Here is an 18,043-nt window from a genome sequence, read left to right as displayed (position 1 = left end):
CTGGGGAAGGTGAGGGGAGATAGAAGAAAATAAACCACTTAGGAAGCTTCTCCAATACTTCCAATGAGAAGTTGAGGTCCCCCTCTGGGATGGTGGTATGGGAAAGGAAAAGAGGGAATAAGCATGTGGGACATTGGGAAGAATAAACTCAGAACTGTGTCCAACTGGATGTGAGAAGCAAAGGGAGGAGGTGGAGGCAGAGGCAAAGACAATTCTGAACTGGATTGCCAATTAGAACTGGATGTCCAGGAACAAGGTGCCGCTCTTCTATAGTAGAATAGTTAAGAATGGCAGAAATAAGGCGTAGGAGAGACTGGTTTTAGGGGGAAGATATATTTGCTTTTTTTTTTTTTTTTTGTGGTACGCGGGCCTCTCACTGTTGTGGCCTCTCCCGTTGTGGAGCACAGGCTCCGGACATGCAGGCCCAGAGGCCATGGCTCACGGGCCCAGCCTCTCTGCGGCATGTGGGATCTTCCCGGACCGGGGCACGAACCCGTGTCCACTGCATCTGCAGGCGGATTCTCAACCACTGCGCCACCAGGGAAGCCCTATATTTGCTTTTTGCTATGCTAAGTTTAAGGTGCAGTGGGATATTCAGGTAAAGAATGATATTCAAGAGACACTTGAAAATGTGATCTTTCAACTCAGACTGGTAATTATTTAGAAGATATCTGCATAAAGGTAATAGCTAAAGGTATACAGTTGGATTGACTGTCTAAGAGTGAGAGAGAAAAGACTCAGAGGAGTCATCCTTGGGAAGTACTTCTCATAGCTAGAGGAGTAAAAGAGAAGTGTGTGGAGGAGGGGGCAGGGAGGAAGAAGGGATGAAGAACACGTTACCATAGAAACTACAGTGAAGTCACAGAGAGAGAGAAGTGAGAAGGGACCACTGGACTTGGCCATTAGGAATCATTGCTGACTTACGAGAGAACAATACGTGGAAGAGAAAACTAGATTGTGGATGCAAAGGAAAGAAGAAGTTATGTGGGGAAAGGAAGCAGTCGACTTGAGAGTACACTGTTAGTTCCGGAAGTTCAGGAATGTGAGGACAGAGATGTGACGGGGGCTCAAGGTGGGAGCAGACTTGTTCTTCCCCAGATAAATGACCACACATCAATGTTTAGTCAGAGATGCTTATTGTCTATTCATTAAGAAATAGAAAGCAATATTGGTGGAGGAGGCCGGAGGAGGGACTTTGGAACAAACTAAATTGAAAGTCAGGTTACAGCCATCCTAAAGTCATAGACCGTGTTATCTGTATGTGTGCAGTAGCATCTGTTTCAGCAGAGACAGAACTTATTTATCATGCATCAGCAGGCTGTGAGAGAGAGGGAAACCAGAAACTCCCCTTCTCCACTAAGGAAAACAAAGCATGATCAACTCTTTGAAAATAATTTAAAAGGTTTGAAAAAGTATTTTAGCAAGGAAAGAACACTAAGAAAAAAAAGTGTATGATAGCTTCCCTTTCTTGACTTTTCCACCCAAATGCACTCCAGGACAATGCCCAGGTGTATCATTAGAACACTTCCAATAATACTATCATTAGAACACTTCCAATAATACTTTTTTCACTGCCTGAGTTTATGGCATGTCTATCTGCACAGTGCTTTTTATTTTATAGAAAGCTCTCATGATCTCTTTTATCCTCCCAGAATCCCTGGGAGGTATTACTTTTTCTCTGTTTTATAAGGGAAGAAACTGAGAATCAGAAAGAATTGAGAGATTTCCCCCCAAATTACACAGCCAGGAAATGGTAGAGTCCCAAATCCCTTGCACTTTTTTTCCTACACGTTTTCAAATTCCATTCACACGGTCTTCACAGCATAACACTCCATATATGGGATGACAAACCAAAGTGTAGCAAAGTGAGCGCCCTCTTTTCTATAATTCTATCAATATGGCCTAAAACTACATCAGTTTTGGGGCACTTTTATTAGGTCAAGTTTCTCACTGAATAGTATCCAGTGCTCCCTTTTCACCCCCATCATAAAGAGCCCCAGGGCAGAAGTTCCTAGGAATGTTTTTCCCTCCCTCCCACATCTGCCCAGTTCAACCAGGCCTCTGAAATGCATGAACAAGGCCTCAACACTTACTTAAACGTGCTCCAGATGGGTCAGGAGGCAGGAAAGCAATTCTCTCCTTCAATATCTAGTTTGGTCTAGTAGGAAGAAGGCCACACTTGGAGGCTGCAGGCTCAGGTTTCATGCTCAAACTACCAGTCTAGCTCTGTGACCCTAGTAAAATCACTGTACACTCTGAGCACCAGTGCCTTGATCTGAAAAATGAGCATACTAATAGCTATTTTATACATTTGCCACAAAGATTCAGGGAAGCACTTGTGAAAGTGGCCCTGTGATGGGTTTGACATTCTGATACTCTGCTGTAACTGCCTTGAAATTCTTAATAGTTTTTGAAGGAGGAGCTCTGTATTTTCATTTTGGACTGGGCCCTGCAAATTATGTTGCTGGTCCTGCCTGTATGTCCTTGGCCAAGTCACTTAACCTTTCTGGGCTCCAGTCCATAATTAATTAAATTCTTAGGAAAGAAATTGTTAGGAAAATTCTCAATCCTCCTTCTATCTACCTAGTAGCAAAATTTGACAGGTTGATCACTCCCTCCTCTTTGAAACATTTTTTCCACTTGACTTCCAGAACACTACACTTTCCTGGTTATTCTCTGCCTCACTGGCTGCTCCTTTGCTTTTTTTTCCCTAATCTATTAGCATGTCCAGAACTAAACTCCTGATCATCTCCTGCAAGCCTGCTCCCCCCAGTCTTCTTTGTCTGTTAATGGTATCTCCATCTTTCCGGTTGCTCAGACCAAAACCCTTGTCATACTCTTTGATTCTTTATCACTCACTGCATATCCAGTTTGTAAGCTACTCCAAAGCCTGACCACTTCTTCATCACTCCCATCACAGCCCAAGCCTTAATCATCTGGATTCTGCAGGATCCTTCTAACTGGTCTCCCTGCTTCCACCTCCTCCCCTGTCCCCATGGTCTGTTCTTTACATAGAATAATCCTTGAAAAATATGCCAGGAACTTCCTTGGAGGTCCAGTGGTTAAGACTTCATGCTTCCACTGCAGCGGGCACAGGTTTGATCCCTGGTTGGGGAACTAAGATCCCGCATGCCAAGCAGCGTTGCCAAAAATTAAAAAAAAAAAAAGTCAGATGGCATCCATCCTCTGTTCAAAACCATCCCATGACTATCCATCTCAATCAGAGTAGACATCCCTACAAGGGGCAATAAGCTACCTCTCTGAACCCACCTCCTACCACTCCCTCACCTCAGACCATTTGCCAGTGCCTCTCTGCCTACAGTGCCCTCCCAGATGGCAGCCTGGCAGGCCCCTCACCTCCTTCAGTCCCGAACAACTGTCACCCTGTTTAAAGTAGCAACCACCATCAACTTTCCCCCCTTGTTCCTTATCCTATCATTCCATGCTCACTTTTCTTTCTTCTTTTCAAAAAATTAATTAATTTATTTATTTTTGGCTGCATTGGGTCTTCATTGCTGTGCGGTCTTTCTCTAGTTGCGGTGAGCAGGGGCTGCTCTTTGTTGTGGTGCGTGGGCTTCTCATTGCAGTAGCTTCTCTTGTTGCGGAGCACAGGCTGTAGGCACGTGGGCTTCAGTAGTTGTGGCACGTGGGCTCAGTAGTTGTGGCTCGCAGGCTCTAGAGCGCAGACTCAGTAGTTGTGGCGCACGGGCTTAGTTGCTCCGCAGCATGTGGGATCTTCCCGGACCAGGGTTCAAACCCGTGTTCCCTGCATTGGCAGGAGGATTCTTAACCACTGCGCCACCAGGGAAATCCTAACTGCTATATCTTCAGCACAGAGGTCAGTGCCAGTGAATGACAGTAGAAAGAGCTCTGGAACAGATGATGGTATTACTAAGTAACAGCAGCATCAGCCCCTCTGAGTGTATAAAGTACTTTCACAGGCTGCACACCCATGAGGCTGGCCCTGCATACAGAAGTGAGGGCATTTATGGGGACTGCTCTGGGCTAAGCCTCCTACTAGATTATACTGTGGGGATAGAAAGGTGAATCAGGAGTGGTAACCACCCTCAAAGAGTTTGTGGCCTAGAGAGAGGTACTATGTATATATGCAAATAACTCTAGAACAAGGCAGCTTTTGTTAAAAATATCTGGCCTTGAATGCCTAACATCTCACATACTGCTAACGACTCTAGACTTCACTACAGAGGGAAAGGACAATGAACTATGGCTTGTGAATTTACTGACTGGCTATTTTTGTCCCAGACAAGTTCCTGCTGTGGCCTGCTTATCACAACAGAGACACCTTGCCTAACTTCCAATCTAGTTTGCTCCAAACTCCCTCCGCCTGCCCCCTCCACCCAGTATTGCTCTCTAATTACTGTTAACTTGAGACCCCACCCTCATACAGTCCCTCCACATTCTGCTCCTAGATATCAGAACATGGGGTGGAATCAACTTAGGCAGGCTGCAGCAGGGTGAAAAGGGTCTAAATATTATTTTCCTCCAATAAAGATGTGCATATCTCTATGGGCCTACAGTACCCAGAACTCAGGGACTAACATCGGTCCACCTTCGTCCACCTTTGTAGTCTGACAGCCTTGCTCAGTACATGGCACAGAGGAGGCATTCAGGAAGGTTTGCTGAATCGTTGAACTGGGTCTTACAAGCTTTAAGAATAATTGTATTTAAGAAGTAATTCTGTATCTTCTGTAAGACGTCCTAGAAGTATTCTAAAAGGTTATCTTATTTCATTATCGTAAGAAATAACCTAATCAGTAAGAATTAAAACATATCAAATAAAGCGACTAATTTAAAATGCCAGTTTAAGTTATAAAACACTCCTGTTTTATAATTTTCAAAGCTACTTTAACTTGTATTGGGGTTTTTAAAACCCTGTATCTGAAAATCCAAAAATTATCATGAGATAAATTGCAAGTTACACTTTCCATTCCCTATAGGACTTCTTGGAATAGGGACTCCCTGGAGTTATCTGAATTTTTAGGTAGAGATTAACTTATGAGAAAGACTGGGGAACCGAGAAACTTAAAGCTAGAGCTTAGGATCTAGTAATTAAATACCACATTGTTTTGGTGGTAAGCCCTTGAGTGCTTGTTATATAATTCTCAATATTTTTCAGTGTGTTTGAAAAACCTGCTTCTCTCATATGTTCACACATACATTTTCATACCCAGGTAAGATGAAGCATAACAAGATGACCCATCTTATAATCAGTAAGATGTGGTGCCACCAGTAAGTAAGAAAATTTGGGACAGGTAAATCTTCCCCCTCCTTGGTTCTCAATTTCTCTGTGTATAAAATAGGGGGAGGGACTAGATGGTTTAGGAGGAGATGCTAATGCCTTAAGAGTCTATGGAAGTAGAGGGCATCTACTCATATTATAAAGGTTTTCTCTTTATAAAGGATTCCCTTCAGGTTTTCTCTGAGTTCTTTAGTGCATTTAAACTGTGACTTGACTTACCAAATCTTGTTACTATATTTTTATTACTAATAACAGCAATTAACACTTACTAAGCAGGTTGAATATGCTAGGCACCATGTATTCAATATGACAGGCACATATGAAATGCATTATTTGATTCAGTCATCCCAATAACCTCATGAGGTACATACCAATATTGTCCCATTTTGTAGGTAGGTAAACTGGCTCCAAGACTAAGTGGCCTAAGGTGACTGAATTAGGGAATGTGGCAACCCTGGAATTCAAACTCTCTTCACTTCAGTATCTGACTCCAGATACAGTGTTAACCCTGCATCTCACAGACTGTTTGCCTGTAATAGGAGGTGGTCAGTGTTCCTTTCCTTGGTGAACAATCCTGATCCTCTGTGCCTCTTTGCCTTCACAAATCGGGTGACCGATTGAAGATGGGTGATTCCTTTGGTTTCAACTTAATTTCTGTGACATAATATGCTGATATTTTCATTAAGAAATGCTTTTTTACTTTCCCTGGATGAGTCACAGTGGATTTCACTAGTTATCTTGAGTCACTTGTGAATGATTAGGTGAGCAGAAGAGGGTTCAAATTTGCTTTGAATTCCCAATTTAGTTCTTTATGTCTATTATCTAAGTCTAACAGCAAGACTTTCCATTACTTTGCATCAGGTTAAGATGAGAAAATGCCACATGCAGGAAAACAATATAAGATTAATTTCACATCTTCATAGTTTTCACATTCATAACATTCACTTTCACAAGAACTGTGTGAGGTGGGCAAGTCAGGAATTATTCACCCACTTTGCAAATGAGGAAGGATAGTCACGAAAGGGGAAGTGATTTGTTCAAGGACATTGAGCTGGTTAGGTGCTAGACTTGGTGTTCTTCCTATACTATGCCACCTCTGTATGTAAAAAGGAACATCGGACTCAGGTACTTCTTAGCAGACCCAAATGACTGCCACACCGGTGGCTGTGACGTACCAGCCTGTGGCTGCAGGGCCTGTATAACTAGCCACTATGGTGGAGGAGGACATAGCACCAGCTGTACCCCCTGCTCGCACCTGTGCAGTATGATAAAGAAAGTAGAAGTAGCCAGCAGCTGTGGTCCAACTAGATAAAACTTTTAGGCAGGAAGTCAAGTGACAAGTGAACTCGGGTATGTGTGTGTTTTTAACTGTTAGTTACTTTTGACGTTTTAAAAAAGGGTTCTTGTGGAAGTCAGACCAAACAGCAGGAAGGTATTGCAGCAAGATGGATTTGGGAAAGGACCAGTCTCACTTGATGCTCCATCAGACACCTGATCCTCATCAGGAAGAGACCCATGTTCCAGGTAATGAAAGAGACCTTAAGAGGTAGTGGCTGTTGGGAAGGATTGGACTATGATTATTTTCCTCTTTTTATGGCTCTGGCAAAAAGGGGGCATAATTGGATACGTTCATATATTAGAATGAAAGAATTGGGGCTATATAACTTTCTGAGGTGCCTTCTAGCACTAAGATTCTAATAAGCCAGAGAAACACAAGGAAATAATAAATAAATTATTAATAATATATATAAATGAAAGATAACGAAAATACCCAATACCAGATAGTTGTGGTAAAACAGATACAACCATATACTTGTTTGGTAGCGTAAATATAGTGAAACTTTTGGAAAGGGATCTGGCAATAAGTAGCAAGAATGATAATAGTGTTTATTCTTTTGACTCACTAATCTTAGTCTTTGGATCTATCCTAAAGCAGCATTTCTGCTGCTTTTGCAGAACCCTAGGCCTTGAGGCAGTGATTTAAAACTTTTTAATGCCATGGATCCCTTTGGCATTCTGATGAACCTCTAGACCCCTTCTTAGACTAAGAAGTCTAAACACATAAAATTAAATACATAGGATTATAAAGGAAACAATTATATTAAGATAAGTTATCAAAATAAAAAACTATGATATAATAATATATGTGCTTATTTATAGATGCATTAAATAACAAGATCTAGTGGTGGATCTAATTACCACTGTATCAAATCAAATATATCATCTCAAATAAATGATATTTTAAGGTATCTGCAATAACTGTCATGTTATATGAAGAAAATCTGTAATTTCTTTTTGTGACAAAATCACACACTGCTAAAACTACCGTGGTTTGTTACCTACATTCATAATTGAAGGAAATGGTCATTTAAATTAAAGATTGGTAAAAATAAAAGTATAATTTTCCCCCATCCAAGTTCACCATTAAGGACTTCTGTCCTAAAAACAAAAGGTGCCATGGTCCAAGGGGCATTTTCTCTTTTGGGGGTCCCGGTGCAAATTTGAAATCATTCTATAGTCTCTAAGAAGTTCTACATCAAAGACCAACATTAACTTTTCACAAACTTGGATGGCAACAGAACCTTTCTTGATATTAACTTTAATATTCCAAAGAACTTGGAGAAACATCATCCAAAGGAAAAATATACAAAAGAAAAAAAAGAAAAATATTCATGTGTACATGAAATATTTATTATAATTTGATCTACAATGGCAAAAAAAAAATAACTGGCAACAACCTAAATGCTCAATACGAGTGGAGTGAGTGGATAAATGAGAATACATCAACTCAATTAAGTATCATGTAACTGCTAAAGTTATAATTATGAGGACAAGATGATGGAATATATTTTTGATGTATCAGGTTAATAAATGATAAAACTGTGGTATGCCATCATTGCAACTTTGTTTAATATAGGGACTAGATGAATACAAGGAATAAAATGAAAACAGGTTATAGGATGGCAGAACATGGCTGATTTTTTTCTTTTATGTTTGTACAATATGTACACTATTTTGAAAAAATTAATAGGTTGGTAGCACACTTATGTACAAATACTGACCTTTTCATTTAAAAAATGTTGACCGAATGTTTGCTCCCAGGCATTCTTCAGAGATACAAGAATAAATAAGATATAGTTCTTGTCCTCAAAAGGCTAGGAGGAAAAACTTACACACCCAGTAAGGGGATTCTACCATTTTTTTATAGGACTCTTTTCCTGTTAATGCCACAATTCATCATTATCTCCCATAACTTTCATTTTGATCCTACAGAAGTCATTGGAACTTGGAGTTTAAGAAACAGAGAGCAACTCAGAAAAAGAAAAGCTGAAGTGCAAGAAAAGCAAACTTCACAATGGCAATTTGGGTATGGTATTGCTGCAAGGGGAAAGGAACTGATATTTATCTAGCATATGCTACTTGTCAAGTGGTGCTGAGCACTTTTACGCACTATATTTCATCTTTCCAAAAATCCCATAAATTGGGAGCTGTTATCCTTATTTTACAAAAAAAAAAAAAAAAAAACAACCAAGTCTCTGAAGGTTAAATCTCTTGCCTAAAGTCACCCATCTAGTAAAGTGATGGGAACAGAATCTTATTTATGGTCTCTTTTAATTACAGTACCAGGTGATCAAATTATGTATATTGTAGAGAGGCCTGGTGTTCAACCACCCTAGTAATATAACCATAGAAGTATCTTTTGGGAGCGGGAGACACCATTGAGAAGACCCCCAAGCTTGTTCTCCAAGCTTTCTATTAGTGAAATTCTTCTTGAATGAGTGTAGTTAACTCTCCATGGAGTAAACCAAAGCACTGTCTGTAAATGAGTGATGGAAGAGTTTGAGAGTTCCTAAGTGTCCAAAGTCAGCTGTATGTAATCTCAGGAAGGGAGTACATGAACATGACTATAAATTAGGCAGCATCTAACTGCACCATTTAGAATATAACTGTGAAAACAGAGGTATTGCCTGCTTGGAAATAAAAGGGAGCCCAAGGAGCCAAAGTACAGCATCCATCTGAGCCAGGGTTTCTCAACGCTGGTGTTATTAATGCTGTGGGTAGGCGACTTCTTTGTGTGGGAGGCTGTCCTGTGCATTGAAGATGTTTCGCAGCACCACTAGCCTCTAGAAACCCACAGGACTCTCCCCTCCCCATTGTGACAACCAAAAATGTCTCCAGACCTTGTTAAATGTCTCCTGGGGTCAGGGGAGAGGAGGTAAAATGCTCCCAGTTGAGAATCACTGATCTAAGCACTCTTCTTCTTTAAAATTTTTTTAAGATTTAGATGTGTATTTCTTCTTTACTGTAAAAATGTTTCCTTCAATGGCAAAAATAACATAGGTATACATTTTTCACAGGGCCGGGCTCTGCTTTGTGAAAAAAAAAACAAAAAAACATAGGTATACATTTTTCTAGGCATCATTTTTTAAAAAAACATACAGTGCAGATGTTTTAAGTACCTATTCCCACTGTGGACTGAGTATCGTCTGTTCTGCAACAACACATGTTTCTACAACACCAGTTAGCTCACATGTGATTGGTAAATAGGAGAATGATGTCAGTATAATGTGGAAATTGTGTTAGTTCATAATTTTTCCTACTCAGAAGAAGCCAGAATAGTGGGAATAGAGTTAAAACCTTCGCAGGAAAGGAAAAAGCCTTCAGCTTGGCTGCTGTATAGACAGGGTCCTTTTCAGCCTTCCTCCGGGGCTTCTTCCCCAGAGAAGGACATTAGTAGCCTTGCAATGATCTCCACACAGAGCAGGTTGCACTTCCTCCTGTGCTCAACTTAGTGGCAGCCCTGCTGGCTCAGAGCACCCTTATTTGCATGATCTCAGCACTGAAAGCCTGCATTTACACTGTTGCTTTTGTGCATTTTTACCATCCCTGAGGCAGCCTCCAGCCATAGTAAGCTGCCTGTCTGGACTATCCAAGTTATCTCTCCCTTGTCCCAATTACTGTTTATGCTAGTGTTAAAAAGTTGCATAGGATTTGAGTCATTTGCCCCAACTTTATTTTTTCCCCATAAGCACTGTCACTCTTAGTGCATGATTTTGCAGAAAGTGAGGTTTTTCAGGAATGCATATATGTTATAGCAGAAACTTCTGTACTCAAGTCCTCTGGCAGGTGACTGTTGAAGAACACACAATTAGTTCCCCTAATTCCTTACTCACCAAGCAACCTTCTGATCATTTCTTGCCTTCCCAAGTCTTTGCATTTCTCACTGTTCATTTAAAAATTGGTCTTTAAGTTTACATATCAATCTCTTAGAGCTGGTTGATGAGCTCTGACCCTAGAAATGGAGCTGGTTTCAGTATGCCTATAGAATTGGGCTTCTGTGCTCATTGGTTTGAGGGGGGCAAGGCTGAAGAAGTCACTGGAGTAGGTGGAACCTTGGTGAGCCTCTTGGCAGCTGGCTGGCCTTGCTGTTGTGACACATATCTACACTACTGAGGGCTGTCCTCACTACAACATTCTACACAGTGAAACCCTAGTTCCAGAGAGAAGCGGTAGAGTGTAATAGTTAAGAGCCTGGCTGCTAAAGCCAGATGGCTAAGTGACTAGATTTGAAGAGTGGCTCCCTTACTTCTTAGCCATTTCACCTTGGGCAAGTTATTCAACCTCTCTGTGCTTCAGTTTTTCATCTACAAAATGGAGATAATAATAGTATCTACCACATAAGTTGATGTGAAGACTATATGAGATAACAGAATAAGTAAATTACTTAAAACAGTGCCTGGCATATAGGAAGCGCCATATATATGTATATGTATATTTCTGATATTTATATAAGAGTACTAGTTTCTATCTGGATGATTCATTCATATACGTTATTACATGCAATTCTTAGAACAACCACATGAGGTTGGGCAGATACTGTTTACTCCATTTTACCTGTGAAGAAATCAAGGCATAGAGAGTTTAAGTGACTTGCCCATGATCACATAGCTGATAAGTGACTGAGTACAGATTAAATTTTAAGCCACACAGATATATTTGTATCTTTTGAGAAACTATCAGGAAGAATATGGAACATTACTCAGATTTCCCTCATATAGAGATCTACATAGCAAATTATTTAGGATTTAATTTCTAGGATAATAATGTTGCCTGAAGAATTCACATACATCATCTTTTTAAAATCTGACAATAAGGACTTTATAATTTATCTTGTTACCTTGGTTACTTGGAATTAAACTTCAAAATGCTGAGGTACCATATCATTTTTACCTTCTATATTATTTTTAATATTTATTTTAAACTGTACTATTACAATATGTACCTTTTTTATATTGACTTCAAACTGGTTTTGACGAGACAACCTTTAAAAAAATTTAATTATGGAAATTTTCAAACACACAAAAGTAGAATAGGGTATACATGTTTTAAGTGTACAAGGAACTACAAGCATTGCATAGGTGTAAAAAACACGGGTTTTATCTCCAAAGACTGTCTTGTTTACTAAAAGAAATAGGGTTTCTCCAGAAATAACTACAGGATGAGGCAGCCTATGTTCTTTACCTTAAGCATAATCCTCATAATAAATCCTATAGGAGTGGTAAGCAGGAGAGCATTTCAGCCCTGTGGTCTGTTGGAGAAGGCTCCACGGGGCAGGTAGCATGAAACAGAATTTCAATAGGTTTAGAAAAATGATGAAATGTTATTTATAGTATCTTTTTCTTCCCCCAAGTCCATCTATATTAGCCATCTGTATTTGGTTATATTTGCAGTACCTAACAATTTGTCATTGGTTGCAATACCCATGCATATCCTTTCATCTTCTAGATCTTTATCTGTTGGTTCAGAGTAGGTATAATATGACCACTCATGCCTTTCCACCAAGCTGCTTTACCTCAAGGAAGTGTTTTTGCAGCTTTGGAGCTTTGGACTCAGCTTTGGCCACTTAGCCTGCTTTACACAAGGCACTGTATTAGATAAGCAAGCCATATACATCATTCACCTGCAGGCTGCGCAGATGAGGAGCAGGCCTGCATTGCAGATCTAGGAACACAATCATATCAGTTTACCCAGGGTATAGAGAAATGAATTCACATAGACTAAACCCAAAGAGACTAGTATATAAACAAGAATGCCAGTCTATTAATGTATAACATCAACAATACATTTTCCATAACCAAGCTTTAAATGTATGCTCTCAAATGCATGCAAACACACACACACACACACACACACACATGCTACACTCACCAAGAAGGTTCCTGTTGAGGAAGGCATCAAAGGCAAAAAGTCCTGAGGGTCATTTCCTCTCCCGACAATTGAGAGCATCTAGAACTGCTTCTTCATTTTACAAACAAGGAGACTGAGGCCCAGAGAGAGATTAAGTGACTTGTTCAAGGTCGTGCAACAAGGCAGTGGGAGTCCTGAGACTGTTATTACCAAATGTTTATTTGAATTCTGGAACCCTGTTGCTGACACTAATTCTGATTTCTCTATAGAGAGAAAAAACGCAAGCGGCAGAGAACAGGAAAAAGAAGTGAAAGAGGCAGAAAGAGACAACAAAATAGAGAAATGAAGGTGGAGCCTCTGTCACAATTAGAAAAGGAAATGATGGAGAAAGCACCAACACCTACAGAGAAAGAAACTGAACCACCCAGGAGTATGACCGAAGCTCTCCTTCCGGTAGCCTCCACGCAAAGAGTTGTGCCCAAGAAACATTTTTCTGAAATAGGTCAAGAAAGCATTATCCATCAGGAAAATTCTTCTGAATACCAAGAAACAGCAGTACAAAACCACCCTTCTGAAATACTCCAAGATATGGCTGAATCTGAAGACCTCTCTCCTAAAATGTGCCAAGCAATAGCTGTATTTCAAGACCATCTTTCCAAAATGCACCATGATATGGCTCAACCTGAAGACCTCTCTCTTAAAATGTGCCAAGAAACCGCTGCAGCCAAAGCCCTTTCTTCTAAAACATCTGAAGATATAGCTGACCTGGAAGGATGCCCTCTTAAAGCATACCCCAAACCAGATGTGCCTAAAGGCTACACTCTTGAAACATACCAAAAAAGAGCTGACCCTGAGGAACACAATTCTGAACTAGGTCAAGGAATAGCTGAGACTGAAAATTTTGTTCCTAAAGCACAAGAAATAGCTGTGCCTAAGGAGCTTTCTATAAAAACATACCAAGAAACAGTTGAACCTGAACACTTTTCTCATAAAACATATAAAGAAATTGCTGTGTCTAAAGCCCCCTCTCATATAACAATCCAAGAAACACCTGGGTCTGAAAAATATTCACCTGAAGTATACCAAGAAACACCTGGGTCTGAAGAATATTCACCTGAAATATACCAAGAAACAGCTGGGCCTGAAGACTATGCACCTGAAATATACCAAGAAACACCTGGGCCTGAAGACCTCTCTACTAAGACATATAAAGATAAGGATGTGCCTGAAGAATGCTTTCCAGGACTGTACCAAGAAAGAGGTGGGCCCCAAGACCAGGATCCTAAAGCACACCAGGAAGATGCTAAGGATGTTTATATTTTTCCTTGAGGTAGGTTTTTTTTAATTGGGGTCAAGCTAGTGACATGCCACTTATTTGTGTTCCCTGCTCATAATCAGAGTACCAGATAGGTTTATCTCCCTTGCAGCGGTGATTTATTGCTTTCTTTGACAATCCTGGGTTATCCCACTTATCTCAGTGGGTATCATCAATGTCTTTGGCTAGTTTCAAGTGAAAAATGTTTTTCATTCAACCAATATCTGTTGGTATATTACCATATAATTAAAAGAAAATCATTGAAACTATAAGTGTGTATAGTGGGTACTTGTACATACTATCCATTTTGGGAAGCTTTAGCCAGTGTAGAAGAATGAACCCCACATAGAGTGAGTTATGTGCAAAATATTTTAAGGGACAATTACATTTAGATTAACAAGAAAACTTGGTGAATAAAGTTTTCTCTAGAAAATTAAAATTTCCTGGCAAACTAAAGGTAAGTAAATTCATGGTACAAGCTACCGAGGGAGATACAAAGACATAAAATATGATCCTGGTAATAGGGAACTCATTCTTGTAGGGCTTACCAGGCTTACCCCAAACCCTTTCTATTTAAATATTTGCTCCTGAAAAGCTTTCTCCTCTGCATAGCGTTTAAGAAATAATGTGACCTTTCTTCAGTTTGACTTGTCTCGGGGACATAACTGAGAGCCTTGATTCTCTTTGTGCAATACTGTACACAGTATAAGAAATGGGCTGTCTAGCAGACCATAGCTATCCCCAGGGAACTGTGTTCTAAAGAAATCCCTTGGTAGCTTATTTTCTCTTTCTCCTAAAATATGAGTGCAACAAAAACCTGGGGTTATTGTATTCCAAGTAATACAGGTTTTGAGGAAATACCTTTTAAAAAATTACAGTAAAAGCAGACATATGAAGCACTCCTTGTACTGACGGGAGTCCCCTGATGGAGAAGCAGCTCTAATAAACACAGTGCCCAATTCTAAGAGTTTCATTTTAAACCCAGCAAGGTTAAGATGGGCAATTAATTAATGCTTATTTTGTTTTGGGCTTTGTCTTACCAAACAAGTGGAAATACCTACCTTTTTGCTGATTTAATAAAATTGTCATAATAATAAATTATAAATGTTTATTATAATAAACTAAAGCAATATGTAAGTGACTGTAGAGTAAAAGTCCCCTATAATACCATCTCCTATCTCTGATCCCCAAGGTTAAGTTTTTGTTTTGTTTTAACAAATGAGATGGTATCAATACAATACATTCCATTTTATAACCTGCTTTTTTTCACATACAATATATATTGTGGCCATCTTAATGACATCTTTTGTAACAATTGTACAGTATTATACGTACAATAATTTATTCAACCAATCCCTATAATGATGAACACTTAGATTACTGCCAAGTTTTACTATTACAGCAATGTTCAATGAACATCATTGGAAGTAACATTTATTTAAATAACATTTATTTGGCACTTTCTATCTGCCAGACACTGTATTAAACATTTCATGTGAATCACTTTATTCAGTGTTAAAAACCCTAGTGGATGAATAATATTATCCTTATTTTATAGATAAGGAAACTAAGGCACTGGAAGCTTAAGTTGGTCTGATTACTTCCTTTGGACAAATCCCTAGAAGTTGAATTCCTGGGCCAAAGGGTACCAGCATTTAAAGTCTGGATATATTCTGTCAGACTAGCCTCCAAAAATGTTGTAGCAATACACAGAAACCAAGAATTTATGTAAGTGCCTGTTGCCCATGCCCTTGACAACACTGCACATGATTGTTTTAAAAATCTATGCCTATTATGCTAGGTTAAAAAAAAACCTAATTGTTTATATTCCCACTTTTTTATGACTAATGCTGCTAGGCATATTTTTATGATTATTATGAATTCAGTTTTTTTCTTTTGAGAATTGCCTGTTTGAATCCTTGTTCCATTTTATATTTGGGATATCTACCTTTTTGATTGATTTTAAAAATCTCTTTAAATAATAGTTATTAAACCTTTGCCTACATATAAGTTGTAAATATTTTTCTAGTTGTTGTTTGTGGTTTAACTTTGTTTATAGTAGTTTGGCATTCTATATGACAAAAATTTAATGTTAATTTTTAGTTATTCAAACCTGTCATGATTTTAATTCTTAATGATTCAAACCTGTCAGTCTTTTCCCTTATGGCTTGTGGTCTGCTTAGAAAGGCCTTTATAACCTTAAGATTAAAGGAATATTCTATTGTTTCTACAACATTTACTGTATCTTAATATTTAAATCTTTTTTTTTTTTCCTTTTTTTTTTTTTTTTGCAGTACGCGGGCCTCTCACTGCTGCGGCCTCTCCCGCCGCGGAACACAGGCCCCGGACGCACAGGCTCAGCGGCCATGGCCCACGGGCCCAGCCGCTCTGCGGCATGTGGGATCCTCCCGGACCGGGACACGAACCCGCGTCCCCTGCATCGGCAGGCGGACTCTCAACCACTGCGCCACCAGGGAAGCCCTAATATTTAAATCTTTAATTCATCTGAGATTTGTTTTTGTGCAAAGTGTTAGGTAGAGTTTTTTTTTCTCCAAGTGGATAGCCAATCATCCCAATACCATTTATTAAATGTATTTTCGTATTTTATTTTATTTTACAGAAATGAAGGAAAAACCCAAAGCAGAAGAACCAGAGATACCAGCAATTCTGAACGTTCCTCAAGAGATTCACCCAGAAAATGAAATTTATAGTTGTTTTGCTTTAACAATGTGCAACCATCATAGTTGTCCAACAAAATTCACATCTTAGTACATTATATGTGTGATTTTTCTCAAAATATGGTAGAAATCTCTACGATATTCATTAATATTTTAACAGTGGTTTTTCCCCCATATATAGACCACATCTGAAAGAGAGAACTAATGTGATTTTTCAGGCTCTACCACATAGACAACATCCTGCTAGTGTGTGTGTGTCTGTGTGCACACCCACGCGTGCGCACGCGTGTGTATGTGTAGGTATATTAGGGAGAGGATAGTGGTGGGAACAGACTTAAGAATTAGTCCTGCCCTTAAGAATTAGTCAAATAATAAGTCAAATAAGAATTAGTCAAATAGACTTAAGAATTAGTCCTGCCCTTAAGAATTAGTGAAATAAATGTTTGTTTTCAGGGGAAAATTACTGAGCCCTCTCTTTTCCCATTTTTAAGTCTGAACAATTAAAATTTGAGGAAATATATAGTTTTCTTATAAACTTTGTTCAATTACTAATGTAACAATAACATCAAAATCTTATTCAGCCTTCAGATGGCTTTTAACAATTTAACAATTTTAACAATTCTTATTCTGGGACTCCTTCAAAGATATTTTGGAGTGATGAATGTAGTTGTGTATTTGAATTTTGATTTTCTATTTTTACTTTTTATACATTGCAATTGTGCAAAATGTACATTAAATCATTATCACATGTTTGTGTGGACAGCATCATGGTAAGCACTGTGAGGGTTAGAAGACCTAATAACACATAGTCCTTGCCCACTAGGAGTTTAATCTAGTCTCATGGGGGAATAAAACAGAAAACAAATAATTACAAAAGAAAATAGTAATGCTTAGAAGATACAACAGAGGGAATGCTCACTTTTTTGCTGGAGTGACCTGAAAAAATTACACATGAGTGGAGCCTTGAAAGATGGAGAGGATTTGTAAGATAGGTGAGGATAGCAGCATTATTGTATGTGACACAGAGAAGGGTGAATTAAAGACATGTTCAAGAGAACTGCATGCAATCTACAGTTAATGCAGGGTCCGTGTGGAATAGCAGGCTAGCAGGCTGAAAATTATTGTATTATTGGAGTGTATGGAATTTTGCTTGCCTAACTAAGAAGTATATTATTTACTTAGGTAATGGGGAACTAAGTAAGACTTTTGAACAAAGAGATGGCAGTTTTCATATTTCAGGAATATTTATCTGGTGATAATGGTCAGGATTAACTGAAAATGACGAGAGACTGGGGGCAGGAGTAGAAACTATTCTGGGCAGGAAGATGTCTGAAAATCTTCCCCAGTAAGATGTTATGGAAAAACCAGAACGAACTTTTTGGCCAACCCAATATTTTTGAGGGGAAGAGGTTTGTTTTCAGTTTTCCTTCTGTTATTACAGAGGACTCAAAATAAAGGAGATTTCTGCAAATGGTTCAGCAAGGGCACAACTATGCAAGCTCTCCATATAGGCACTGTTCTAGGTACTAGGCTAGAGTGAAGAACAAGACAGGATCCCAGTCTCTCAAGCATTCATGGTGTAGAACAGTGGTTCTCAACCCT

General features: G+C 39.1%; 1 protein-coding gene across 8 annotated transcripts in view; it reads left to right on the top strand.

Moving 5' to 3' along the window:
• HEMGN (hemogen) overlaps nucleotides 1-16,513 on the top strand; it is a 43,364-nt gene extending 26,851 nt beyond the window's left edge. For 5 of the 8 annotated variants that reach the window (XM_082636964.1, XM_082636963.1, XM_082636961.1 and 2 more), the window contains 4 exons: nucleotides 6,659-6,784; nucleotides 8,534-8,627; nucleotides 12,718-13,778; nucleotides 16,384-16,513. In XM_082636964.1, the coding sequence (XP_082493090.1) occupies nucleotides 6,706-6,784; nucleotides 8,534-8,627; nucleotides 12,718-13,777 (1,233 nt within the window). In that variant the 5' untranslated portion in view covers nucleotides 6,659-6,705 and the 3' untranslated portion in view covers nucleotide 13,778; nucleotides 16,384-16,513. Of the gene's footprint in view, nucleotides 1-5,182; nucleotides 5,274-6,658; nucleotides 6,785-8,533; nucleotides 8,628-12,717; nucleotides 13,779-16,057; nucleotides 16,230-16,383 lie in introns of those variants that run through there. The other 3 variants (XM_082636965.1, XM_082636966.1, XM_082636960.1) reach the window with 3 other exon arrangements.
• The last annotated feature ends 1,530 nt before the right edge of the window (nucleotides 16,514-18,043 follow it).

This window comes from Mesoplodon mirus (genome assembly GCF_964341445.2).
Source record: "Mesoplodon mirus genome assembly, chromosome: 1".
Taxonomy (NCBI): Eukaryota; Metazoa; Chordata; class Mammalia; order Artiodactyla; family Ziphiidae; genus Mesoplodon; species Mesoplodon mirus.
This window is presented reverse-complemented; position numbering and strand designations above follow the sequence as displayed.